At 35.9% G+C, this 27,985-nt stretch overlaps 2 protein-coding genes and 1 long non-coding RNA gene across 21 annotated transcripts in view; 1 reads left to right on the forward strand and 2 right to left on the reverse strand.

The window, feature by feature from the left end:
• Positions 1-27,985, forward strand: part of LOC131531361 (uncharacterized) — a 38,364-nt gene that overhangs the window by 756 nt on the left and 9,623 nt on the right. The window contains exons 2-9 of one of the 6 annotated variants that reach the window (XR_009268659.1): positions 134-227; positions 3,407-3,539; positions 8,953-9,073; positions 16,631-17,396; positions 18,508-18,689; positions 18,828-18,910; positions 19,478-19,507; positions 22,822-22,945. This is a non-coding gene — a long non-coding RNA (uncharacterized LOC131531361). The remainder of the gene's footprint in view (positions 1-133; positions 228-3,406; positions 3,540-8,952; positions 9,074-16,630; positions 17,397-18,507; positions 18,690-18,827; positions 18,911-19,477; positions 19,508-22,821; positions 22,946-27,985) is intronic. The other 5 variants (XR_009268658.1, XR_009268661.1, XR_009268657.1 and 2 more) reach the window with 5 other exon arrangements.
• On the reverse strand, positions 236-18,618 carry LOC131531334 (SLAM family member 9-like). Of its 11 annotated transcripts, XR_009268647.1 has the most exons (9): positions 18,512-18,618; positions 11,284-11,424; positions 9,666-9,980; positions 9,156-9,455; positions 8,921-9,031; positions 8,253-8,320; positions 5,481-6,841; positions 4,130-4,366; positions 3,533-3,919 (listed from the first exon to the last, which is right to left on the reverse strand). XR_009268647.1 is itself a non-coding variant. In XM_058762021.1 (7 exons), exons 2-7 carry the CDS (start codon positions 11,330-11,332, stop codon positions 6,788-6,790), a joined length of 897 nt encoding a protein of 298 aa, XP_058618004.1. In that variant the 5' UTR covers positions 11,333-11,424; positions 18,512-18,618; the 3' UTR covers positions 5,160-6,787. The 11 variants fall into 11 exon arrangements, 7 of the variants coding, with proteins under 7 accessions (XP_058618006.1, XP_058618000.1, XP_058618004.1 ...); XR_009268646.1 differs by having other exon boundaries at positions 3,533-4,366; XM_058762021.1 differs by lacking the exons at positions 3,533-3,919; positions 4,130-4,366 and having other exon boundaries at positions 5,160-6,841.
• LOC131531331 (SLAM family member 9-like) lies at positions 19,702-27,937 on the reverse strand. 4 transcript variants are annotated; one of them, XM_058762009.1, is made up of 4 exons: positions 23,028-24,641; positions 22,793-22,903; positions 22,092-22,159; positions 19,702-20,895 (listed from the first exon to the last, which is right to left on the reverse strand). In XM_058762009.1, the coding sequence occupies exons 1-4, from the start codon at positions 24,064-24,066 to the stop codon at positions 20,845-20,847; spliced, it is 1,269 nt and encodes a 422-aa protein (XP_058617992.1). In that variant the 5' UTR covers positions 24,067-24,641; the 3' UTR covers positions 19,702-20,844. The 4 variants fall into 4 exon arrangements, with proteins under 4 accessions (XP_058617992.1, XP_058617993.1, XP_058617994.1 ...); XM_058762010.1 differs by lacking the exon at positions 19,702-20,895 and adding an exon at positions 24,854-27,937 and having other exon boundaries at positions 20,914-22,159; positions 23,028-23,849; XM_058762011.1 differs by lacking the exon at positions 19,702-20,895 and having other exon boundaries at positions 20,914-22,159; positions 23,028-23,324; positions 23,535-24,641.

Here is a 27,985-nt window from a genome sequence, read left to right on the forward strand (position 1 = left end):
AGGCCTACTAAACTCTACCAGGACACCGCACTAAACATGTATCTGCAAAAAAAAAAAAAAAATTTGAAATTTGTATCATTTGTTGGATAACACTCTTCACCCCATCACTCATGTTTTGTTCCCTGATCCTCAGGCGGCGTTAAAGAGGAGAACTGGAGCCGGAGCCGATGTCTTGAACAGTCAACGTATTTGTGTCTGATCTTCACCATTATCAGTGGAAAGTTAAGGTGAGGTTTTCTATCTGATAATGATCTTAATCTCACTCTAAATTTCAACCATTGTTATGGACAGGAGCCATGTTTTGCTATTGAAAGAAAAAACTAGTTTGTTAGTTTCTCATCAAAGCTGATGCAAACAAAAATAAATGATTAACCACCATGAAACACAAATCATAAATTGTAAATCATGCATTGAATTTATTCTATAAATGACCCAGACACTGAAAAAAACAAAAAACACACACAAAAAAAACAGGATATAACCTTTATAAGACAAAAACAGGGTTCAAGCTTTCACTTGTACGTTACCTTTTTTGCCCATTTAGGTACTAATATGCACTCTTAAGGGGTAAATAAAATACAAAGGTGAACCTTTTCAAATGTACCTTTGTATATTTTTATGAGAGTGTAGTACTACTTAACTGTAGTATCACTGCATAATATCATCAAACACACAAAGCATATAATATCACTTGATTTGAGACCTTTTTGTCAAAAATCAGCAGTAATGAGTTTAGTATTTTGTAGTGAAGTGGCTTCCCTGTAGTGCAGAAGTCAGCGGTTTCATGTGAGCGTAAATTAAAAATCCTTGCAACGACATGCTGATCACACAGACTGACACCTCAGACACACTCGCATGGCACGCTATTGACACCTCAGATACACTCGCACCGTCACACGCTTACACAAAACATTATACTGACACCTCAGACACAGATACACACTCAAACAGACACTATTAACACCTTAGACACACACTAACTACCTGCCATCTAATGCAAGCATCCAGCAGTAGACTCATTCTCACGCACAGATCAAACCACATTTCTGTTCAGTTATAAATAATCCAGACCACAGCAGAGTTCACTTTGTCACTTTTTGACAACTAGTTTGCATCTACTGTATGTTTTGCAAACGTGAAAATGCTGCAATGAAATGCTCATCCATAGACCACAGAGGCTGAGGGCGTTGCAGGAGGTTCCCAAAAAAATGATCAAACAATAAGTGTATTTGTACTTAGAACAACATTTAGTTTGATCATCATCTGATTGTGATTGGTGCATATAGCACATGACTCTCCTCTTCAACTTTCTGCAAAAAAATGCATAACACAAGATATAATAATAGTTTTATTAATAACAATAAGAAGTCTTTTATAAACACATGGTGCAGTTGTGTGTGGGACTCATGTGATAGATAATTATACTATGACAGCCCATTTCTGCCTTTAGGCCTGTCAAAATAATCAATATATCTACTCATCACACAATACTGTATATGAAAAGAGCAGACATCAGCAGGTGAAAAGAAGGCATCATTTGAAGCTTTATAGTGTCTTCCTTACAACTCCAGACTCCAGTATGGAAGAATAAGTCCAAATCAACACAAAGCCGCAATTCACTGTTCTGGTACATATGTAAATGTAACAGAGCAAAATAGTGCTCTTTCACAGCTAGCGTAAAGGGGGATTCACAAGCGAGAGAATGCATTTTTTTCTGTGCTGATTTTCCCCATTGTTTTTCTATGTAAACATGCATTATATGAATGTGTTTGACTGTCTTTTGTAGCATCTTGTGCATGCAATATTATGCATGCACTACTTGCATTATTATGCTGTTATATTATCATTATATATTCATAAAGTGGTCTTAAAATGCCAATAATATCGCAATTTCTGTGACAATACAGTGCCCAACAATAAGTAGTTATCATGACAGGCCTTAGCGCCAAATAAGAAAAAAATAAAATAAAATAAAGCTCTCGTTAATCATAATCAAAAAGTGACATACAGAGTAAAAATGATATTAAATTTCCAAATTATGACACACTTAAATCAGATTATGATACATTCAAATTCAAAATTAGCATGTCATCATTTCAAAATTTTTAATTATAATTTGAATAATATCCTCGTTATTTAAACTTTGTATATTTTCAAATTTAAGTTATAATTTTCATTTTAATCTCAGAATTTCAATTTAGTATGTCAGAATTTATTTTATGATTTACCAGAGCATGATTTTTTTTTTCTTATGTGGTGGAAATGGACTTAAATATTATCCAGACAAAATCAAAAGTACACACTGATCTACATCAGACTCAAATTATACAATAACATTTTACAGTAAGGTTTCGTTAGTTAACATTACTTAACTACTTTAGTTAACATGAACTGAGAAAGGACAACATTTCTGAATATTATATTAAATTAAACATTTATTAATGCATTATTAAAATTAAAAGTTGCGTTAACATTAGTCAATGCACTGTGAGCTAACACAAACTAACAATGTGCTTTTTATTACCTACATTAACAACGATGAATAAATACTGTAATAAATTACAGTTCATATTAGTTAATAAATTAACTAATGTTCACAAATAACACCCTATTGTAAAGTGTTACCAATTATACAAATACTCAATATATTAACAATAAATTTTCTTACCGATTTCTGTGTGCTTCTTTTGTAGAATGTCGTCTCGGCGTAAGTGATCACTACTTCACAAGACTCAACTGTTTTAACAATAACAGATGCATTAAAACCACAAATTAATTAGATCTGGTTCTTCACAGCCTGTGTGTTATTATTAGGGCTTTCAAATTTAACACCAAAGTAACACTCAAAGATTTAAATGGCATTAACAGATTTAATTATAGCCATTAGGCATTAGGCCTATAACTTTTTTCCACACACAGATAGTTCCTAAAGAGTGTTTATCATTACATTTATTAGAGAGACACATGAATCACACATTATTTTATACATAAATCAAACCCAAATGTGATGTTTAACAAAGCAAAGAATTTTACAATCTTTGTATTTAATCTGCACTCATATAAGTCATATACATTTTACAGCACCAGCTTTACACATGTAAGATTATGTTCATAAAATGAAGATCAGATACATTGAACAAAACCTTTTTTAAAAATAAACATTTCTGATTTTTGCAGATTAAGAAATGGAGAATCTTTTTTTTTTTTTTGTGCGTGTGAGATGATTGAAGTTGGACGCTCGGTGTCATTATACACAAATAGACATTTATTGTAACAATGAAAAGAATGAGAATAATTTTAAATAAATGATAAATAGGGCTATTAGTTGGCAAAATACTATTTTTGAAGAATTATTTCTAATTTTACCTGTTTAAAAGGAGAAGATAATACTTGCCTTCTTGATCAGTGTTTCCAGCAGATGCAGAAGATCACGACTGCAGCGACAATCAACAGAGATCCAGCAGCAGCAGAAATCAACACTATCAGAGAAACTGAATCTGGAGGATATGAAGGAGAGTAAAAGAGAGACAGTCATTAATGTAAGTGATTGAATCAGTCTGATCTACAACAGAAGACAGAGATCAGGTCAGTAAATAAACACATATTGGCACTGTTGTACCTGAACACGTGTGACAGAGTTGACTGATGTCCAGATGTGTGGTCTGGTTGCTGATGGGATTGTTGAGCACACAGCTGTAGGTGTTGTTATCCTGATATTCCACCTCCAGAGGTAGAGAGAGACTGATGCTGAGATCAGACACACTGATGCTGGACAATAAACTGTTTCCTTTGTACCAGGAGAGAGTCACATGACCCACATTCACCACTGAACACAACAATGAACAATTCTGCTGTGATGATGATGATGATGAAGAACACTGTGAAGAGTTACTGCTGATGACAGGACCAGACAGACGAGCTGAAAACATGAGAGAATAAGAGGAATATGAACATAATTGTCTCATTTTCAACATTGTGAATTGTAGTGAATCTGTAAATTTAGTGTTGAGTGAGTGTTTAGTGTGTCGACAATCACTGAATGTGTCTGTCATCTCAAAATATAAAATAAATAAATATTTGACTATGTAAATAAAATATGTGAACATTTCAACAAACGATCTCTTCTCACCGTAGACAGAAACATTGAATGTTTTTGATGTCAGTTTTTCTGCAGCTATCTCTACTTGATAAACTCCAGTGTGTTGAGTTGTGATGTTTGTGATGGTCAGAGATCCAGTTTGATTGTCCAGCTTCAGTCTGTCTCTGAATCTCCCATCAAGACCATTATATATGGAGACAATTTGCTTCCTTTTCTTCATTTTTGCTACGAGAGACCTTTCAGCTCCATATTTCCATATGCCATCACCTGGAGAATATAAAAAATATTTTACACAGATTAAAGCTTCTGATGGTTTACAAATCCTGAAATCAGCTTCTTTCACATGTGAAGTTGAGAACAGCAGAAACAAAAAACTAAATGTAAAATATAAACGGTCTTTCAAAACAGCTATTGTAAACTGTTAACTGTGACCATAACAGACTGTTGCAGCAGCGCTATTTAATGGATTAAACACATATGTATACACATAACGCACAAATATGTACATAATTTTTTCCTGAGTCAGATGTACATCACATTAGCATTATTATTATTTTTTCCTCATAGTCTTACTTATTAAATGTTCGTTCTGTTCTCGTGTTATATATGTATATGTGTATATGTACCTAGAACACAACAAAGTGTTTTTGCGCACACTTGACAAATAAAGCTATAATAAGTGAATAAAGAGTTTACATTAAAGTAAAAGGGTTGAAGTTAATCTATTTTAAGTGTGAAGTAAGACTAGGATCAAAATGATGTTTTAAATGTAAGTGTACTCATTTCAAAGTTTGGTGCAGCAGAATTATTAGATAAACCTGGATTTAATCTAGATTTAATCCTTTTTGGTGTAAGATCCTAACTCTTCAGTTTGTTGTAAAGTGTAGAGGACAATCAATGTTTAAAGTTTAAAAAAATGCTGACATTATTTTATGGTAATTATTGCAGATTGAAAGTACTGTTTTAATTGTACCAGTCCAGTTGGATATTATATATATATATATATATTAATAAATGGGATATTTAGATCATTAGATCACTGGATAGACTATAAAGTTCTTGCACTTTTTGAGTAGTAAACTTTTATGACATTTGTAGATGTTTATGATCACTGCAGAAGTATTTTTAAATATGTATATTTATTTGAAAAGTTCACATTTTCTGAACATCTACACTGCAGGGATTTCCATTATTTTCATGACCTTTTCCAGATCTGTAAACGTCCCAACCCTAATCCCAACAGTAACCTGAATTCAGAATTAGTAGATCTTGTATTATATTCATACAAAATTCACAATTCTTTTGGTACATAACAGGAGATAGCTTTATTACTCCAAAAAAAATAAAAAAAATAGCCATGAAATTGATTTTATAAACTTACCAGTCAGACTCCAGCAGCATAAACAGAACAAGACAAACTCGTGAAACATTTCCTTCAGCGCTTCAGTGTGTGATCTAACAGCAGAACTGTTGAAGGTTGTGTGAATCCTCCTCTGGCAGCGTTTGACCATCCTAGTTCACATCCTGCATTTGCATATGATCATTGTTGGGCTTGTTACTCAAAAAATGTAATGTATTACCTATTACTAGTTACTCATTTCAAAAGTAATATTATTGCTTTACTTATTATTCCCAGCCAACAGTAATTAGTTACATTACTTTTCCATTACACCTCCCAAAAAGTTGGTAATTGCATAATTTTGCAGCCTGTGAATCCATGAAAGTTACAGATAAATGAAGAGTACAACTTACTCAAACTGATGTCAAGCCACAATTTTTTAAACCTCTGTCATTTAATAAAGCAGCAACATATTGAAATCTTCATCAGTAGGGCTCAACCAACTAAACATGTTGGCATTTGCAATAGACAAAGTCTTAGTACCACTACACAATTTACATTGTGATATTGATGTTTGTGACATGTTTTTGTCATCCTTTCTCCCTACAAAATTTAAATAATGGCTGTATTTCCAGCCGCTATATGATGTGGGCTTCTCCATTTTCCGACTAAGCTATCTTGCTGCATTGGTGACGTCACGTGTGTACACGCACGACTATGGAAGCATATGTGTAGCAAAATACAATTTGAAATGTAATTTGCAAAATGGCAGTGTATTTCTGTATTTAAATTTAAATTTTCCCATTCATATGTGCAACATTTATTACAAAATGAAAATAAAAATTCAGTTATATCATTTAAATTTGCCATTTTCTACACTAGTTTTAAAGCTTTATAAGTTGTAAAATGAAAATGAAAATGTATTACCCAAATTGATTAGATATGTTTAACATGTCCAAGCAAAAACTGTAGCAAAATTATCATTTAATTGCTGTTTTTCCTAAATGCATTTAGACTTAGGGGTAGGACACTTGGGATTGCATTTTCATCGTGATACCGTGTGATAATAGTAGAAAAATGCAATGAGAGTTTCAAAATGCATTCTGAGCCAAAGGTGCAGCAAAATGGTGACTTAAATGCCTTTTATTTTTCTTAAATGCATTGACACTTACATATATGACGTTTCAATGGTATTTTCATTAAATACCCCTCAGTGAATATACTTTAAGTCATTGTGGATTTGAAAATGCTCATCCATAGACCACAGAGGCTGAGGGCGTTGCAGGAGGTTCCCAGTGAAAATGATCTGACAATAAGTGTCTTGTACGTAGAACAACAATGAAGTTTGATCATCTTCTGATTGTGATTGGTGCATATACTACAAGACTCTCCTCTTCAACTTTCTGTAAAAAGTGCATAACACAAGATATAATAATAGTTATATTAATAACAATAATAACAATTATTTTATGAACACATGGTGCAGTTTTGTGTGAGATTCATGTGATAGATCATTATACTATGGAAGCCCATTTCCGCCATTAGGCCTGTCAAAGTAATCAGTATATCAACTTATGACACAATACTGTATATGGAAAGAGCGGACATCAGCAGGTGAAAAGAAGGCACCGTTTGAAGCTTTATAGTGTTTTCCTTACAACTCCAGACTCCAGTATGGAAGAATAAGTCCAAATCAACACAAAGCAATTCACTGTTCTGGTGCATATATAAATGTAATAATGCAAAACGGTGCTCTTTTACAGCTAGCGTTAGCATTTTTGCATTCCACTTGTGCTGTGTTTATATATTTATTTTATTTTTTGCCTTCCATTGTTTGTCTATGTAAACGTGCATTAGATTGATGTGTTTGACAGTTTTTTGCAGCATCTTGTGCATGCGATATTAAGCATGCACTACTTGCATTGTTAAACTATTATATTATCATTCTATATTCAGTGGCATAAAATGGTCTTAAAATGACAATAAATGCCACAGTTATTTCTGGGACAATCCTGTGCCCAACAAAAAGTAGTTATTGTGACAAGAAAAAAAAAGAAAAATAATGCTCTCGTAAAATCAATAAAAAAGGTAACATACAAAGTCAAAATTCTGTGATTAAAAATTCTAAATTATAACATACTTAAGTCAGATAATGATACATGCAAGTCAGAATTAGTATGTGATAATTTTGACATTTTAAGTTAGAATTTGAATTTGTTAATCTCATTTTTACAATTTTTATAGGAGATTTTCAACTTTTTAACTTATTATCTGGCTTAAATATGTTATAATTTTGATTTTTTTTAATCTCAGGTTTAGTATGTCATGATTTCTATGATTTACCAGAGCATGATTTTTTTTTTTCTTATGTGGTGGAAATGGACTTAAATATTATCCAGACAAAATCAAAAGTACACACTGATCTACATCAGACTCTACTAAAATTATACAATAACACTTTACAGTAAGGTTTCATTAATTAACATTGCTTAAATTTAACTTGAACTAAGAAAAGACAATGCTTCTATAGCATTTATTAATTTGAGTTAATATTAAATTAAACATGTACTAATGCATTATTAAAATTAAAAGTTGTGTTAACATTAATGCACTGTGAGCTAACATGAACTAACAGTGAACAACTGTACTTTTTATTACCTACATTAACAAAGATTAATACATATTGTAATAAATGTTTTGTTCATTGTTTGTTCATGTTAGTCAATACATTAACTAATGTTCACAAATAACACCCTATTGTAAAGTGTTACCAATTATACAAATACTCAATATATTAACAATAAATTGTCTTACCAATTTCTGTGCGCTTCTTTTGTAGAATGTCGTCTCGGCGTAAGTGATCACTACTTCACAAGACTCAACTGTTTTAACAATAACAGATGCATTAAAACCACAAATTAATTAGATCTGGTTCTTCACAGCCTGTGTGTTATTATCAGGGCTTTCAAATTTAACACCAAAGTAACACTCAAAGATTTAAATGCCATTAACAATTTTAATTAGCCATTAGGCCTTTAACGTTTTCCACACACAAATAGTTCCTAAATAGTGTTTATTATTACATTTATAGATACACATAAATCACACACTAATAAATCAAACCCATATGAGATGTTTAACAAAGTAAAGTATTTTACATTATTTGTATTTACTCAGCATTTGAGTTCAACAAGCACAACAAAAGTTATCATTCATATAAATTGTACAGCACCAGCCACATCTTTACACATGTAAGATTATGTTCATAAAATAGAGATAAGATAAAATGAACTGAACTGTGCGAGTGAGAAGTCCGCTCAGTGTCATTATACACAAATAGACATTTATTATAACAATGAAAAGTATGAAAATAATTTTAATTAAATTATAAAATAGGGCTATCTGGTGGCAAAAATATTGATAACGTATTTTTGAAGAATTATTTCTAATTTTACCTTTTAAAAGACAAAGATAATACTTGCCTGCTTGATCAGTGTTTCTGTGTTCCCAGCAGATGCAGAAGATCACGACTGCAGCGACAATCAACAGAGATCCAGCAGCAGCAGAAATCAACACTATCAGAGAAACTGAATCTGGAGGATATGAAGGAGAGTAAAAGAGAGACAGTCATTAATGTAAGTGATTGAATCAGTCTGATCTACAACAGAAGACAGAGATCAGGTCAGTTAATAAACTCATATATCAGCGCTGCTGTACCTGAACATGTGTGACAGAGTTGACTGATGTCCAGATGTGTGGTCTGGTTGCTGATGGGATTGTTGAGCACACAGCTGTAGGTGTTTTTATCCTGATATTCCACCTCCAGAGGTAGAGAGAGACTGATGCTGAGATCAGACACACTGATGCTGGACAATAAACTGTGTCCTTTGTACCAGGAGAGAGTCACATGACTCACATTCACCGCTGAACACAACAATGAACAATTCTGCTGTGATGATGATGAAGATGAAGAACATTGTGAAGAGTTACTGCTGATGACAGGAACAGACAGACGAGCTGAAAACATGAGAGAATAAGAGGAATATGAACATAATTGTCTCATTTTCAACATTGTGAATTGTAGTGAATCTGTAAATTTAGTGTTGAGTGAGTGTTTAGTGTGTCGATGGTCACTGAATGTGTCTGTCATCTCAAAATATAAAATAAATAAATATTTGACTATGTAAGTAGAATATGTGAACATTTTGACAAATGATATCTGCTCACCGTAGACAGAAACGTTGAATGTTTTTGATGTTCTTTTTGCTCCATTTATCAGTAGTTCATAACATCCAGCGTGTTGAGTTGTGATGTTTGTGATGGTCAGAGATCCAGTTTGATTGTCCAGCTTCAGTCTGTCTCTGAATCTCCCATCAAGAACATCAGATGAGAAGTCTTGCTTCTTTTTGTTCATTCTAGCAATTAGAGACTTTTCAGCTCCATATTTCCACACTATGTTGTCGCCTTCCTGTATTTCAGTAACATCAGTGTTTAAAGTGACAGAATCTCCCTCCATCACTGACACTGAATCACCAAACACACCTGAAGAACAGATTTTACAGATTAAATCCTCTGATGGTTTACAAACCCTGAAATCAGCTTCATTTACATGTGAAGCTGAGAACAGCAGCAGAAACCCGCTACTGTTACCAATACAGAGAGTGTTAGAGTCAAACAGACAGAAAACACTGAAGCAGCACTTACGAATTGCTGGAAATATATTTAAAATAGCAATTAATAGAGTATATGGCAGCATAATTTATGAAACAGGAGAAAAACCAAATATAACGAACTACAGCAACCTCGAGCCCCCTTCATAGTATCTTAATGCTACAGTTCTACCACAAGAATGATCTGTTTCAGAAATGTCAGATACACTGGATATTCACACTAAATATTCCTATTTAATGGATTAAACACATAAATGCATGAATCCCAGATATGAACTCAAAGTAAACATGTTTCCTAAAACAGCAACAACTTTTGCATTCAAGCAAATTACATTAAGCAGTTTAATTGTGGTTTAAATGCAAGTCTTATTTCAAAGTTTAAAGTCTGGCGCAAAAGAATTATCAGATAAACTAGATTTAAGATTAACCCTTATTGGTGCAACACATCTGTAATCTTTAATTTGTGTAGACGACAATCAGTGTTTAAATTTTCATAATTTATTGACAATAAATACATGATAATTTTATGCAGATTAAAAGTACCGTTTTAATTGTGCTGGATATTTTAATTAAAATGTTTTCACTGGATAGTCTGCTATGCAATATAAGTTTTCTGCACATTTTGACTAGTGTTACATGACATTTTTAGATGTGTATGATAGCTGCAGAAGTATTTGAAAATATATGTATATATATATATATATATATATATAAATATATGAAGAGTTCATTTGCAAAAACAGATAACTCCGTTTTTAACAGTTCTCAGAAATCATGTTTTTCATTGTGCATTACAATTAATCTCAATCAGACTACAGTTAGGTTGTTTTGACTAGGTAAAAAAAACAAAAAAAAACAGATTTTATCTGTTTTAGCAAATAAACTCTTCATATATATATATATATATATTAGAAATGTATTTTTAAAAGGACAAAAAATGACCTGATATTTGAAAGCAGCTCTATGGAAAGTTCACACTTTAGTAGGGATTTCTATTATTCTTCATGATGTATTCCACACCTGGAAACCTTAATGTAAAGTTCCTGACTCCAAAAGAGACCTGAATTCAAAGTCAGTTGATATTCATACAATATTCACGATTCTTTTGGTACACAACAGCTGATGAAAAATTTTAATTTACTCCGAAATGAAAAAACAAACAAAAAAAAACTTACCAGTCAGACTCCAGCAGCACAAACAGAACAAGACAAACTTGTGAGACATTTTCTTCAGCGCTTCAGTGTGTGATCTAACAGAGCTGTTGAAGTGTTGAATTGTGAAACCCTTGACAGCGTTTGACCCTCCTAGTTCACATCCTGCATTTACATATGACATAATGGTATAGTTCAGCTAACCCTTATTAATATTTTTACTGGTTTTAATGGATAAAAAAAAAATATATATATATATATATATATATATATACAGTGAGGAAAATAAGTATTTGAACACCCTGCTATTTTGCAAGTTCTCCCACTTAGAAATCATGGAGGGTCTGAAATTGTCATCGTAGGTGCATGTCCACTGTGAGAGACATAATCTAAAAAAAAAAATCCAGAAATCACAATGTATGATTTTTTAACTATTTATTTGTATGATACAGCTGCAAATAAGTATTTGAACACCTGTCTATCAGCTAGAATTCCGACTCTCAAAGACCTGTTAGTCTGCCTTTAAAATGTCCACCTCCACTCCATTTATTATCCTAAATTAGATGCACCTGTTTGAGGTCGTTAGCTGCATAAAGACACCTGTCCACCCCATACAATCAGTAAGAATCCAACTACTAACATGGCCAAGACCAAAGAGCTGTCCAAAGACACTAGAGACAAAATTGTACACCTCCGCAAGGCTGGAAAGGGCTACGGGAAATTGCCAAGCAGCTTGGTGAAAAAGGTCCACTGTTGGAGCAATCATTAGAAAATGGAAGAAGCTAAACATGACTGTCAATCTCCCTCGGACTGGGGCTCCATGCAAGATCTCACCTCGTGGGGTCTCAATGATCCTAAGAAAGGTGAGAAATCAGCCCAGAACTACACGGGAGGAGCTGGTCAATGACCTGAAAAGAGCTGGGACCACCGTTTCCAAGGTTACTGTTGGTAATACACTAAGACGTCATGGTTTGAAATCATGCATGGCACGGAAGGTTCCCCTGCTTAAACCAGGCCTGACTTAAGTTTGCCAATGACCATTTGGATGATCCAGAGGAGTCATGGGAGAAAGTCATGTGGTCAGATGAGACCAAAATATAACTTTTGGTCATAATTCCACTAAACGTGTTTGGAGGAAGAAGAATGATGAGTACCATCCCAAGAACACCATCCCTACTGTGAAGCATGGGGTGGTAGCATCATGCTTTGGGGTGTTTTTCTGCACATGGGACAGGGCGACTGCACTGTATTAAGGAGAGGATGACCGGGGCCATGTATTGCGAGATTTTGGGAACAACCTCCTTCCCTCAGTTAGAGCATTGAAGATGGGTCGAGGCTGGGTCTTCCAACATGACAAGGACCCGAAGCACACAGCCAGGATAACCAAGGAGTGGCTCTGTAAGAAGCATATCAAGGTTCTGGCGTGGCCTAGCCATTCTCCAGACCTAAACCCAATAGAGAATCTTTGGAGGGAGCTCAAACTCCGTGTTTCTCAGCGACAGGCCAGACACCTGACTGATCTAGAGAAGATCTGTGTGGAGGTGGGCCAAAATCCCTCCTGCAGTGTGTGCAAACCTGGTGAAAAACTACAGGAAACGTTTGACCTCTGTAATTGCAAACAAAGGCTACTGTACCAAATATTAACATTGATTTTCTCAGGTGTTCAAATACTTATTTGCAGCTGTATCATACAAATAAATAGTTAAAAAATCATACATTGTGATTTCTGGATTTTTTTTTAGATTATGTCTCTCACAGTGGACATGCACCTACGATGACAATTTCAAACCCCTCCATGATTTCTAAGTGGGAGAACTTGCAAAATAGCAGGGTGTTCAAATACTTATTTTCCTCACTGTATATATGGTACAGTGATATATACACTCTATCCGATCATTTAAATAATCCATTTAATCTGGCAAACGAAGAAGAAGAAGAAGAAGAAGAAGAAAGTCAGTATTTTGTTTTTATTTGTGCACCAAAAATTTAAAGCTGTTTATGTTTTGAATAAGCTCCCTTAGATGTTTGGTGGAAACTTATATCACATATGCAGTTCATAAAGGCATAACAGAAATAAGGCATTTAGCCCTACAGTTATAGCATGAAATATAGTAAGTCCGTCCCTGATTACGATTGATATAAAAATGAGACAAAACTTATTTTTGATAGTGACACCTATTTAGTGACGATATTTTTTTTCTGTATGTGCTTTGTATGCAGCTCATGGTATTTTTTATAGCAATAAAGGATGTTTATGACAAATATTAGCAGTGTAGCATTATTAAACATACAAAGAGTGCATGTGTCTGCTCCAAAATCAAGAATAGATCACAATCGGAAGTTATTACAAGCAGTCGATGATGGTTTAAAGTGAGTAAGCAAATACATTAATAATTACATACATTTTCAAATGTAGCTTGATGCTAATTGTACTTCTAATTATATTTTAGGATGTAGCCTAAGCATTATAGATAGTTTGTGTTTCTGGTGTAGAACTAAACTTTGTTTATCTTAATTTACGGACGAAGTTAAATCCATATTCGAGATACATATCTGAGGAAAAATGCATTGTTGGTCGGTGTCCGGAGTGAATTAGCAGAAGGCGAACATCTCGGGTTACACATGTAACCATGGTTCCCCTTCTAGGGAACTCCACGCTGCGCCCCCCTAGTGGGCACTATGGGGAATGCAGTCTGCATGACTTATGTCTGAAGCACGTGTGAAACAACGCCAATCTATTGGCCCACATGGCCCACTGCGTCATAGACGCAGGGTGCCCGGAAATATAAAAAGGCACCTGCTGAATACGTCATCCACTTTAGCTGTCCGAAGGAGACATAGACAGGCAGGCCAAAGGCATGGCAAGGGGGCACAGCATCTCGTTCCCTCTCGGGGAACCATGGTTATATGCGTAACCTGAGACGTTCCCCTTCTAGGGAACTCCATGCTGTGCCCCCTAGGGGGCACTATGGGGAACGAAATCCAACTACGCCGTGCCGAGGCACATGCCTGTCCACCTGGTGGAAGAGCACCAAGGAAGCAACATACATATACCTAAGCCTTCCCTTAGAAAGGGGCCATGCCACTGACGCCACGGGCCGCTCACGCAACTTGGCAGAAAGAGGGGAACCCGAATAGATCAAGGGGAACATCCCACCCAAGTTAAAAGCACAGCTATCCTCAGATAGCTATTTCCCTAAGGTCTTATGAAGGCTTGTGGACCAGAATAACATAGCCGACATAGCCTTCCTACAGAGCTGCCCAGACCACAGAGCGTGGGACATCTACTTACAACCCTAGCAGGGGAGATAGCACTATCTAGGTAGGGGCTCAAAGAGACCGCTACTTAAAGACCCCAAGAAGGAGAGCAGTCACTACCGGAAGTGGGACCGAATGAAACTATCCAGACCACAAAGAGTGGGCTGTCTACTTACGACCCAAAGAGGGGAGACAGCACTATCTAGGTAAGGGCTCAAGAGACTGCTACTTAAAACCCTAAGCAGGGTAGCGATCACTGAGCTAGCACATAAGCGATCACTGAGCATAGTACACAACTTCACCTCAGATAGCTAGGCTCTAGGAAAGGGGACCACTCCATAAGAGGGCTCACCGCAACTGCAATAGAACACAGCTATCCTCAGATAGCTGTATTCAAGTACGCCCTTCCTGCAATAACAATGGCTGGAATATAACCACTCTCAGATGGTTATACTAAGGAGGTCCCCAATCCATGTCAGTCCCACAGTAGGCTAGCGAAGCACCGTGTTATCGACCAGGAGTTCACAAGAGGGAGATCCGGACCCTCAGTAAATGATTCGCTAAGAGTGAACACATACACATCAAAGTCAGCTATCAAAGCCTGAAGTAAGCTGAGGCCATAACACTAGAGGGCTGGACACAGCTATCCTCGAATAGCAGTTCACTCAGATAAGGCACTTATCTGGGCACTTCTTTGGGCCATCTATTTTTTTCACTTTCACTTTCTTTTTTTCACTACTTAAAACCCCGAAGGGGAGACAGTACAGTCCATGCAAGGGGCTCACGGAGACCACTATTTAAAAACGCTAAAAGGAAACACTCTCCGAGCTGGAGCACATCTATCCTCGAATAGCAGATTCCTAGACAAAGACTTCAGCGCTTAATCGAGAGAACTTGTGCCAAGGGGAACCCAACCTAGTTAAGGCCGGGACACACCAAGCCGACTTCAAAGAACTAGCGGCCCTCAGACTGCCATATTCCAGAACAAAGTAAGCTTGGGCTGGAGCATAACCATCTGCAGACGGCTACACTCCGGCTAAACACAGGAAGAGACATTCCCCATAACCACTCTAGGTGCTGAAAATCCTGGGAGAGAAAACTCGCAAGCCTCTCTCCACAGAACATTCAAATATATTTACGTCCAGCGAAGCTCTCCACACACAATAACATGCATATTAGAGAGGCACGGCAGAGCTGAATATAGCTCCGCCCACGATCTCGCAGGATCAGGGCTGAAACAACTCCGTGCTCACACTTCATTGTCATAACAACCCAATAGTATCTGTGACATCCAACAACCTGTTTAGAGCCTAGACACAATGACTCATCACGACGTGGGCGTAACTTTGAAAGCAGAACGTGCCCTTGAGTGTTAGAATCCAAACACGGAGGCACACATCCCCTAAAGCGCTGCTCGACTCGAGCGTTATCCGCAGGATCTGATAACCCAAAAAGAGCATCTCAACCTCGCAAATCCCACGATCCGAGTCTTCGCCGTGCCTCGGAAACAGAGGGACCCGAACCGCGAGACGCAAACACTTGTCACTCATCTCTCGAGAAGAGGGACAAACGCAATTAGAGCTTCTCATTGGGTAACACTCACAATGAGCACGCTCAGCGCCCTCAAGCACTGAACACGCAAGCTCCTGACCAAGATACATGACGCGTAGACCGTGTATGTCCTCAAGTGACAGAAACCTTGGGCACAGAGGCACACACTTTCCACAGCGCTCAGCTGCCTTGGTCTCTCACACGCACTTCAAACAGACGGCTCCTGAAGACAGCAAAGAGGACGAAGTATTCAGCAGGTGCCCTTTTATACTTCCGGGCACCCCGCCTATGACATCATGGGCCATGTGGGCCAATAGATTGGTGTTGTTTCACACGTGATTCAGACACCGGTCATGCAGGCTGCATTCCCCATAGTGCCCCCTAGGGGGCGCAGCGCGGAGTTCCCCAGAAGGGGAACAATCATTTCGTGCTTGGTGTGAAAGCACAGTTCGTCGGTGATTCGCCTCACTTTTTCGCATCGCGCTCAGTGTGGAAAGGCCTTAATTCATTTGTTTGTTGTTTCCATTCTGCCCTCTTGTGTATGTTCATGTTTGTGTTTCAGATGGGTGGTTCCTCGAGATAATTTGCTGGAGGCTGCGATTGGTTCTCCTCCTCACCTGATCCAGATATAAGGACTGCCCCAAACACTCAATCTCTGCCGTGATTGTGCCATCGTGTGAGACTCTGTAGTTTGCCTTTGTGCCTTGCCCTCGTCATTCGTTTAAGTCTTTGAGTGTTTTACCAGAGAAATAGTGTGGGGGTGCTTAAGATTGTGAGTGTGATTGTAATTCTGTGATAGTATTTTTGTTTCTATTCTGTGATATTCCTTGTTAACTTGACCCACGCCTGATTGACTACGATTCTAAGTTTTGGCAAGTTAAGGGTTGTAGGGGGTTAGACGCTATTTTATTTTGAAACATCTTTTCACTTTGTTTTTGGTTTAGGGAGTCAGGTAAGTTGAAACTGTATTTTTCTTTTCTTTAATTTTGATTTAGGAAGTGTAGAGTGTTAAAATATAATTTTTGTTTGTTATTTTGGCCTTGTCTAGCTGCCCCTGAAGCTAACCCCATATTTGTAAATACATTCTTGTAATTCAACATCTCTCTGGTATTGAGACTCTTCCTTTTTCCTGTTACGGCTGAACACTAGCGGTCGTAACAGTTGTATTAACCTTTTGTGAATCTGTGTTTCTTTCAGGAGAATAATACCCCAACATACAGTGCACTAATTGGAACTGACTTGATATTAAAATTAAATGATGGAGTGGTGCTAATGAGATGTCTCATAATTGGAATGAGACTGAGGCTAGATGTTTCTTGTTTTATTAGGTAAGAATGCCTGCGTTGACTTACAGTTTTCCTTTTTAAATTCCTTTTGAAGGGTAGAATAGGTAGATTTAGTTATATTTATAAGTGCATCATGATATGTTTTTGTCATGATGTAAATGTTTAGTCACTTCAGAGTTAAAATTTGCCAAATATAAATCATTAAGAGCTGGACATGATGATTTTGTTTCATTAACACAAATTTTCCAGTGTTTTAATAAGCTGTTGAAATATTGTAAATTATCTGTGCATAAGAAGTTTATCTATGAAACAAGCAACAATAGCTTGAATGACATCTGTATGTTCATGTGATAACATTAAAAACACCTGATTCAATTTATAACTGAATTCTTTGAAATCGAAACCCTAGTTATATCACTAGATGGCGCTCTAATATGCATATTTATGTATTAATACATCAGGCAATTTGTTTTTGCAAATATAATTATTATAATAATAAAGGAGTCAAAATATAGGTGTTTTATTGTTAATTAATTGTTTCAATACCTTAGAGAAACTAATTGAAGTATTTTACTTAGGCCTTGTAGGCCTGGTCCACACTCCACACCAGTTGGTGGCGGTAATGCGCCAACCGCCTCTAGTGGTCAAACGCTGCATTAGTTTCGTTTCTGAGGGTGTGTATATCTGCTTTCTCTTGCGGTTTTTAGGTTTACAAAACAGAAACATTAGGTGGAGACACATACTTTTGATGCGGGATGCTAATTATGTGAAACGACACAACATGACAACTTTGCAGACCAACACACACACACACACACAAATGTAGCAGACGAATCGGAAGGGATGCTAGTGCTGTTGCGGGTGTGTTATGAGGGTCTTTTAGTGTCCCTGCACACGTGTATTAATGTTTTATTATCATGTAGCATGAAATCCTCGACACATTTGATGCTCTTTATTTGACTGAAATAATGTTTTGTGAGGCGTCATAAACTTGGCGGCTTCTGCTAAATAGCGTCTTTGTGTCATTTTTCTTAGTAATGAACGTAGATGTATTTATCAGTGTGTCAACTTCAACTAAACGCTTCAGTCCTGTGCTTTAGGAACGAATGGTTTCTCATTCTGTGTTCATGTGTGTTGCTGCTGTTATTTATAGTTACCAGATTTGTGGTTTTCGCCTGCTGGGCGAGGAATCAGGTGAAAGGTTACTCAGATGCACAATGAACAAGGGACCCGAGACATATCTACAGACCAGAATATGTCAGAGATTATATCATATCAGTCACGTGGGCTCTTTTGACCAGTAAACATCCACCAACTCAGAGCACACAAGCATAGGTACTAAAATTTACCAGGACATTGCACTAACCACGTATTTACTATTGCTTTTTTTCTACTAAGATTAAAAAAAGTGGTTTGTATTGTTGGATAACACTCCTTCACCCCATCACTCATGTTGTGTTCCCTGATCCTCAGGCGGCGTTACAGAGCTGGAACTGGAGCAGATGTCCTGAGCACTCAACATATCTGATCTTTGCAGTTATGATTGGAAACTCAAGGTGAGATCTGATTATGATCTTAATCTGACACTTTTAATTTCAACCATTGGTTTAGTATGGACAGAAGTCATGTTAGGCTATTAAAAAAAACTGGTTTGTTAGTTTCTCATCAAAGCTGATGCAAACAAAATGAATGATTAACCACCATCAAGCACAAATCATGAATCATAAATCATACATTGCACTTATTCATTAAATGACCCAGACACTGGCAGAAAAAAAGCAGAATAGTTCTGCTTAGCAAGATTTGAAACTACACTCTGAGAAAAAAGGTAAGCTCTCACTGGTGCATCACCTTTTTGTCCGTTTAGGTATTAAAATGCAGCCTTAATGGGTAAATAAGATACAAAGATACCTTTTTGAAAAGGTACTGCACATGACAGCTTTTGTACCTTTTTTTCTGAGAGTGTAGTGCTGCTTAACTGCAGGATCACTGTATGAGATCAAGCACACAAAGTATATAATATTTTATTTTTTCATGAGTATGTCGACGATCAGGCAAATGGTGTGAAGGAACGTTCAATTTGATGCGTTTGGTTTAAACAGCTTGTTCGTGTCTTTGTACAGATATCAGAAGGATCCCAGCATAAGGAACAAGTGGGTAGTTTATTATTTAATGGCACCCCAGGTTGTGTTAGAGGACTGATCGGAGGATTTTGCATGACATTACATTACATTTAGTCATTTAGCAGACGCTTTTATCCAAATGAGGACATTAGAAGCAATCAGAACCAACAAAAGAGCAACAACATGCAAGTGCTATTAGAAGTCTTGGTTAGCTGCAGTACACATTATTTTTTTTATTTTTTAAGAAAATGAGTAGAATATAGAAAAAAGAAACCCAGTGTTTTTTTTTGTTTGTTTTGTTTTGTTTTTTTTTAAATAAAAAGAAGACAGATAGATCGAATAAAATTAGAATAGAGAGTGCTAGAGTTAGAGGGTCAAATAAAGATGGAAGAGATGAGTTTTTAGCCGTTTCTTGAAGATGGCTAAGGACTCAGCTGCTCTGATTGAGTTCACAAAGAAACATTTGTTGAAAGATGAAGCGGTGCTAGATCTGACTGCAGCTGCATCACTAACCGTAAGTAAATGAATTCATAATGCTTTGTCTGGAAATGACCGTTTTATTTTGATTATGTTGTCAAAACACTCAAAACATGCAATAGCGAGGGTGCGTTAATACCGTTTCCTATGCAGTGATGTTAGCAGTGGCCGATTACTGAGAAGCCTTAAAGGACCCGCCCCTTAAAAACAGGCTGTTTCTGAGAAAGGTTCAGAACGAGGGCTAAAAAAACAAAAAAAAAAAACACTTAAGGAACATTTTAAAATTATAAAAAAATCCATGTCATGACCCCTTTAATGAGTTTAGTATTTTGTAGTAAAGTGGCTTCCCTGTAGTGCAGAAGTCAGCGGTTTCATGTGAGTGTAAATGAAAAATCCTTGCAACGACATGCTGATCACACAGACTGACACCTCAGACACACTCGTACCGTCACACGCTTACACAAAAAATAATATTGACACCTCAGACACACTCACTTGCACCGTCACACTGTTGACACCTCAGACACACTCACACAACACACACTCACACAGACATTATACTGACACCTCAGACACAGATACACACTCAAACAGACACTATTAACACCTTAGACACACACTAACTACCTGCCATCTAATGCAAGCATCCAGCAGTTAACACATTCTCAAGCTGTTGTTGCACATTTCTGTTCAGTTATACGTAATCCAGAGCACAGCAGAGTTCACTTTATCACCTTTTGACAACTAGTTTGTATCTATGTTTTGCAAACATGAAAATGCTGCAATGAAATGCTCATCCATAGACCACAGAGGCTGAGGGCGTTGCCGGAGGTTCCCAAAGAAAATGATCAAACAATAAGGGTCTTGTACTGAACAACATTAAAGTCTGATCATCTTCTGATTTTGATTGGTGCATATTCCACATGATCCTCTTCAACTTTCTGTAAAAAAAAAAAAAATATATATATATATATATATATATATGACACAATATACAATAATAATAATGATAACAATAACAACAATATTAATACTAAAAGCAATGTGTTTTTTTTTTTTTGGTGTACCAAAAAGTACCAAGTCTTTTATAAGCACATGGTGCGTTTGTGTGGTAGATTATTATGCTATGAAAGCTCATTACTGCCTTATACCTGTTGCAATAATCAATATATTGAGTTATTGCACAATATATGTAAAATGCGGACAGGTTAAAAGAAGGCAACATTTGAGGCCCTACAGTGTTTTCCTTACATCTCCAGACTCCAGTATGGAAGTCTGAATCGACTCAAAGCCACAATTCACAGTTCTGGACCTGGTACATATGTAACAACGCAAAATGGTGCTCTCTCACAGCCAGCGTAAAGGGACTTTCACAAAGGAGAGAATGCATTTTTGCATTCCGCTTGTGCTGATTATTTATTTATTTATTTATTTTTAAATGTTTTTTTTTTTTATGTAAACGTGCATTAGATGGATGTGTTTGACAGTCTTTTGCATGCAAAATTATGCTTGCACTACTTGCATTATTATGCTGTTATATTATCATTATATATTTAGTGGCATAAAGTGGTCTTAAAATGGCAATAATACCACAGTTATTTCTGGGACAATACATTGCCCAACAAAAAGTAGTTATTGTGTCAATAAGAAAAAAAAATGCTCTGGTAAATCACAATAAAAAATGGCATACAAAGTCAAAATTATGTGATTAAAAATTACAAAATATAACAAGTCAGATAATGATATATGCAAGTTAAAATTAGTATGTCATAATTTCAACATTTTCAATTAGAATTTTAACTTGTTAATCTCATTATTTAAACTTTGTGTATGAGAACTTTTTAAGTTATGATTTTGAATGTTTAATCTCATACTTTTCAATATTATATTAAATTAAACATTTACTAATGCATTATTAAAATCAAAAGTTGTGTTTAAGTTAATGCACTGTGAACTAACAGTGAACAACTGTACTTTTTATTAACTAACGTTAACAAAGATTAGTAAATACTGTAAATGTATTGTTCATTGTTTGTTCAAGTTAGTCAATACATTAACTAATGTTCACAATAACACCCTATTGTAAAGTGTTACCAATTATACAAATACTCAACATATTAACAATAAATTGTCTTGCCGATTTCTGTGTGCTTCTTTTGTAGAATGTCGTCTCGGCGTAAGTGATCTCTTCTTCACAAGTCTCAACTGTTTTAACAATAACAGATGCATTAAAACCACAAAACTCAGTCTTAATTAGATCTGGTTCTTCACAGCCTGTGTGTTATTATCAAGACTTTCAAATTTAACACCAAAGTAACACTCAAAGATAAAAAAAAAAGTCATTAACAGATTTAATTATAGCCATTAGGCCTATAACTTTTTCCACACACAAATAGTTGCTAAAAGAGTGTTTTTCATTACATCTAGAGAGACACATAAATCACACATTAATCAAACACAAATGTGATAACACTTTAACAAACCAAAGTATTTTACAATCTTTTTTTATTTAATCAGCACTTAAGTTCAGCAAGCACAACAAAAGTTATCATTCATATGAATATCAGAGCACCAGCCACATCTTTACACATGCAAGATTATGTTCATAAAATGGAGATCAGATAAAATAGAGTACGTTTTTATGTGCGAGTGAGATGAGTAAAGAAGGACGCTCAGTGTCATTATACACAAATAGACATTTATTATAACAATGAAAAGTATGATAATAATTTTAATTAAATGATAAAATAGGGCTATACATTGGCTAAAATATTGAGAACATATTTTTGAAGAATTATTTCTGATTTTACCTGTTTAAAAGGAGAAGATAATACTTGCCTTTTTGATCAGTTTTTCTGTGTTTCCAGCACATGCAGAAGATCACGACTGCAGCGACAATCAACAGAGATCCAGCAGCAGCAGAAATCAACACTATCAGAGAAACTGAATCTGGAGGATATGAAGGAGAGTAAAAGAGAGACAGTCATTAATGTAAGTGATTGAATCAGTCTGATCTACAACAGAAGACAGAGATCAGGTCAGTTAATAAACTCATATATCAGCGCTGCTGTACCTGAACATGTGTGACAGAGTTGACTGATGTCCAGATGTGTGGTCTGGTTGCTGATGGGATTGTTGAGCACACAGCTGTAGGTGTTGTTATCCTGATATTCCACCTCCAGAGGTAGAGAGAGACTGATGCTGAGATCAGACACACTGATGCTGGACAATAAACTGTTTCCTTTGTACCAGGAGAGAGTCACATGACTCACATTCACCACTGAACACAACAATGAACAATTCTGCTGCGATGATGAAGATGAAGAACATTGTGAAGAGTTACTGCTGATGACAGGAACAAGTAGACGAGCTGGAAACATCAGAGAATAAGAGGAATATGAACATAATTGTCTCATTTTCAACATTGTGAATTGTAGTGAATCTGTAGATTTAGTGTTGAGTGAGTGTTTAGTGTGTCGACGGTCACTGAATGTGTCTGTCATCTCAAAATATAAAATAAATAAATATTTGACTATGTAAGTAGAATATGTGAACATTTTGACAAATGATTTCTTCTCACCGTAGACAGAAACGTTGAATGTTTTTGATGTTCTTTTTGCTCCACTTATCAGTAGTTCATAACATCCAGCGTGTTGAGTTGTGATGTTTGTGATGGTCAGAGATCCAGTTTGATTGTCCAGCTTCAGTCTGTCTCTGAATCTCCCATCAAGAACATCAGATGAGAAGTCTTGCTTCTTTTTGTTCATTCTAGCAATTAGAGACTTTTCAGCTCCATATTTCCACACTATGTTGTCGCCTTCAGGTATTTCAGTAACATCAGTGTTTAAAGTGACAGAATCTCCCTCCATCACTGACACTGAATCACCAAACACACCTGAAGAACAGATTTTACAGATTAAATCCTCTGATGGTTTACAAACCCTGAAATCAGCTTCATTTACATGTGAAGCTGAGAACATCAGCAGAAACCCGCTACTGTTACCAATACAGAGAGTGTTAGAGTCAAACAGACAGAAAACACTGAAGCAGCACATACGAATTGCTGGAAATATATTTAAAATAGCAATTAATAGAGTATATGGCAGCATCATTTATGAAACAGGAAAAAAACCACATATAACGAACTACAGCAACCTCGAGACCCCTTCATAGTATCTTAATGCTACAGTTCTACCACAAGAATGATCTGTTTCAGAAATGTCAGTTTTAAATACACAGTTATACACTGGATATTCACAATAATTACCTTATTGGTGCAACACATCTTTAATCTTTAATTTGTTTTAAAGTGTAGAGGACAATCAATGTTTAAAGTTTCATAATTTATTGACAATAAATACATGATAATTATTGCAGATTGAAAGTACAGTTTTAATTGTGCTAAATATATTAAATACATTTTATTTAAATAAATGAGAGATTTAGATCACTAGATAGTCTGCTATGCATTATAAGGTTCCTGCGCATGTTGACTAGTGAGTTTCCATGACATTTGTAGATGGTTATGATAGCTGCAGAAGTAATTTGAAATTATATATATATATATATATATATATATATATATATATTTATGTTTAGAAATGTATTTTTAAAAGAACAACATATGGCCTGACATTTGAAAGCAGCTCAACAGATAGTTCACACTTTCTGAACATTTACATTCACTGATTCACTGTAGGGATTTCCATTATTATTCATGACATTTTCCAGACCTGGAAACATTCCGAAAACCCCAAAAGAGACCTGAATTCAGAGTTAGTAGATCTTGTATTATATTCAATATTCATGATTTCTTTGGTACATAACAACAGATTAAAATAATCTAATTGTAATTTACTCCAAAATGAAAAAAAAGCCTTATTTTTTTCTGTAACTTACCAGTCAGACTCCAGCAGCACAAACAGAACAAGACAAACTCGTGAAACATTTTCTTCAGCACTTCAGTGTGTGATCTAACAGCAGAACTGTTGAAGTGTTGTGTGAATCCTCCTCTGACAGCGTTTGACCCTCCTAGTTCACATCCTGCATTTGCATATGATATAATGTTATACTTCATCTAGCCCTTATTAAGATTTTTACTGGTTTTAATGGATAAAAAATATTATTGATTTTTTTTTTATCAAAAGGTAAGTGTTCAAATTAGAAGGGTTCATATAACTGCCTCAGTGACAGCTTTTCTTCTGAGTGTAGTTACCTGACTGTGTGAAATGGCTACAAGTAGAACATTATTGTGTGAATTGTGGATGAACTACATTTCATGGTGAACATATAGTGATTTTAAAATTATGTATAAATATATTCTAAATTTTAGTGAATGGAAAAACCCAGAATACAAATTTAAAACCGTGTTACGATCTCGCAGTACCGGCTTTACTGAGGTTTATCTTCTGAGTCAAACTGAAACCAGCTGTGGTTAATATTCTATCCATTGGGTGGACAAACACATGTCAGTGATGGGCATTCAGAGCATGAATGTTTCATTTGTAGGTGACAAGTTTCTTCCTGTGCTGTTACTATTTACAGCGTTGTAAATTTCTTTAATCTCCTGGAGAGAGAAAAAAAACATTAGAAACTGTTAAAAACAATAGCAAAATCATCTGTCACACTTTACTAAACTACTATACTATAGGGTCCAGTTCTTACTAACTTCACGCCATCGCCAGCAACACATGAAATGGGCCCAAGATCATCGAGATTGGAAGAAAGTGGCCTGGTCTGATGAATCAAGATTTCAACGCTGATTACCGTCAGAGGCTATATGCACTGTTGTGTGGACACAGGCCAGCATCAGTGGCAGTGTTATGCTGGGGGGCGATGTTTTCTTGGGTCACTTTAGGCCTCAAAATCTATAATCTAAGTGTACTCCATTTGATGATGTGCGTGAACGCAGGCGGTCGACACAGGCGCATTTGAAAGCTTCATCCATGTCCAGTGTCTGCTCTATTTTTCCTCATAATTTATGACTGATAACAGATATTTTTGAACACTTTTAAACCAAAGCTTGGCTATCCCATTCCCTCTCACTCACAAGTGTTTGTCAATGCAGCTGTCTGTTGTTGTTGCATTCTCTGCTATTTTGTTGTTGTTCCCTCTCTTTAGTTTTGTTTTCTACTGTGAAACAACGGCCCAGGACAGTGTTGCCACCTTGTGGAACAACTGAATACTGCAAAAATTCAGTGTGCATGTGCGACCTGTCCATACAAAATATGTGCGGATACAAAAATCAGGTGGTGACCCTCGTTTACGTGTAAAAAGTAAAGTATTATTATTGTAAAGTAGTATATATAAAGTATTAAAAGTAAATTAAGAATTTACCACATGATAATGGGTCATGCCACACTGCCAGAATTATCAAGGAGTGATTTGAGGAACATGATGGTGAATATCAGTCAATGACTTGGCCTCCAAATTCACCTGACGCAATCCCAATGTTGTTCGACTTGTAAAAGGGGGATTGCGCTACATTGCCACCCTGCAATATACGGAACTGGAGGACCAGTTGTTGACATTATGGTACCAGATACATAGGAGATGCCGCCTCGACGAATCAATGCATCGTCGCATGGCTACGGTCCTGCAGGTTATTAGGTGGCCAATGTAATGGTTCATTGGTGTATATATCTAATAAAAATCTACTATAATCTCTCATCTAGGAATATTGGATTTAGTTATTTTACTAGATCTCATCAGAAGACATCTATTTTGTTTACTAAAGCTGTCAGTAGATTATAGACTCGTACCCAAAACCAGCTTTTAAAAAACAACTATTTCACAGCACTTTAATTTCAAGTGTCTGGATTTTAACAATTAAAGATACCATCAACTTTAGGATCTTCAGTGTTTCTATCACTGGTGACTATAATTTAGTCATTCACTGCATTTTCATTCGAAAACATACAATACAGTTTTAAATCAATCCAATAAATGAAAAAGTGAGCTTTGACTTAGCATTAAAACATAATGAAGATCATCTCTGTCAACTTCACATGCACATCAAGTGACAGCAAAGTTTGGTGACACAATTTTCACATTATGTGTTACGTCACATGACACTTGCAGTCACCTGTTGCTGTTATGCTGTTTAGCTGCTGTTATTTAAAACACACCAGATGGCGCCACTTGAAAATAAATGACAGTATAAAGATAATTTATTCCAATAAACTGAAGTAATCTGTGTTTAATTGAGTTTGTTGTTGTTGTTGTTGTTATTATTATTATATATTATTATTATAAACTGCAGTAATTATGAAAACCGCAACATCTACTTATAGTGCCCTCTATTGTGTAAAATGTGATTTTTTTTCTTTCCTTTTTTGCTTTGGACACTAGAGAGCGATGATGTCCTTGTTGCCAGTTTTCTCTTCATACTGTTGTGATAAAGGATTGTGAAAATCTGACAGTAATCAGTGTTAAGTGCTGTAAGGTTAACCCTTCTTGCTTTAAATGTCTGAAAATAATTAACAGTTAGTTAAAAATAATCAAAACGTAATCACATGTAATCAGTTACATTAGATTTTAATAAAGTGCATTAAATAATTACACTACTTATTACATTTTAAATAGGGTAACTTGTAATCTATTACATTTCCAAAGTAACCTTTCCAACACTGAATACAACTTAGGAGAGTGCATGCATTACATTTACATTTATACATTTAGCAGATGTTTTTATCCAATGCGACTTACAGTGCATTCAGGCTATACATTTTTTATCAGTATGTGTGTTCCCTGGGAATTGAACCCACGACCTTTTATGCTGCTAACGCAATGCTCTACCACTGAGCCACAGGAACACTATGCATGCAAAAACTAAAATAAATAAATAATCAATGTGGCACAAACAGCAGAGAATAAACAAATGTCAGAGAATAAATATGAACTAAAAGTTGTGAGTCATTGCCCACATGAGCTCTCTGGGACATTCTGTTTCATATTTCTAAGTTGAGAAATCTGTTCTCTGAGATAAATAAAACAGCGCGATTTAAAAAAAAAAAAAGGATAAGATCTTAA

This window comes from Onychostoma macrolepis, chromosome 22 (assembly GCF_012432095.1).
Source record: "Onychostoma macrolepis isolate SWU-2019 chromosome 22, ASM1243209v1, whole genome shotgun sequence".
In the NCBI taxonomy this organism is placed as follows: Eukaryota; Metazoa; Chordata; class Actinopteri; order Cypriniformes; family Cyprinidae; genus Onychostoma; species Onychostoma macrolepis.

Excerpts from the sequence above, each read along its gene's own strand:
- LOC131531334 (XM_058762016.1), bottom strand. The coding sequence starts at position 11,332 with ATGTCTCACAAGTTTGTCTTGTTCTGTTTGTGCTGCTGGAGTCTGACT. Across the intron at positions 9,456-9,665 it reads ATTCAACGTTTCTGTCTACG|CTCGTCTGTCTGTTCCTGTC; the intron begins GTGAGCAGATAT and ends TCATGTTTTCAG. Across the intron at positions 9,032-9,155 it reads ACTCTGTCACACATGTTCAG|ATTCAGTTTCTCTGATAGTG; the intron begins GTACAGCAGCGC and ends CATATCCTCCAG.
- LOC131531331 (XM_058762008.1), bottom strand. The coding sequence starts at position 24,066 with ATGATGCTGCCATATACTCTATTAATTGCTATTTTAAATATATTTCCA. Across the intron at positions 22,904-23,027 it reads ACTCTGTCACACATGTTCAG|ATTCAGTTTCTCTGATAGTG; the intron begins GTACAGCAGCGC and ends CATATCCTCCAG. Across the intron at positions 22,160-22,792 it reads CAGAAAAACTGATCAAAAAG|TTGAGACTTGTGAAGAAGAG; the intron begins GCAAGTATTATC and ends TTGTTAAAACAG.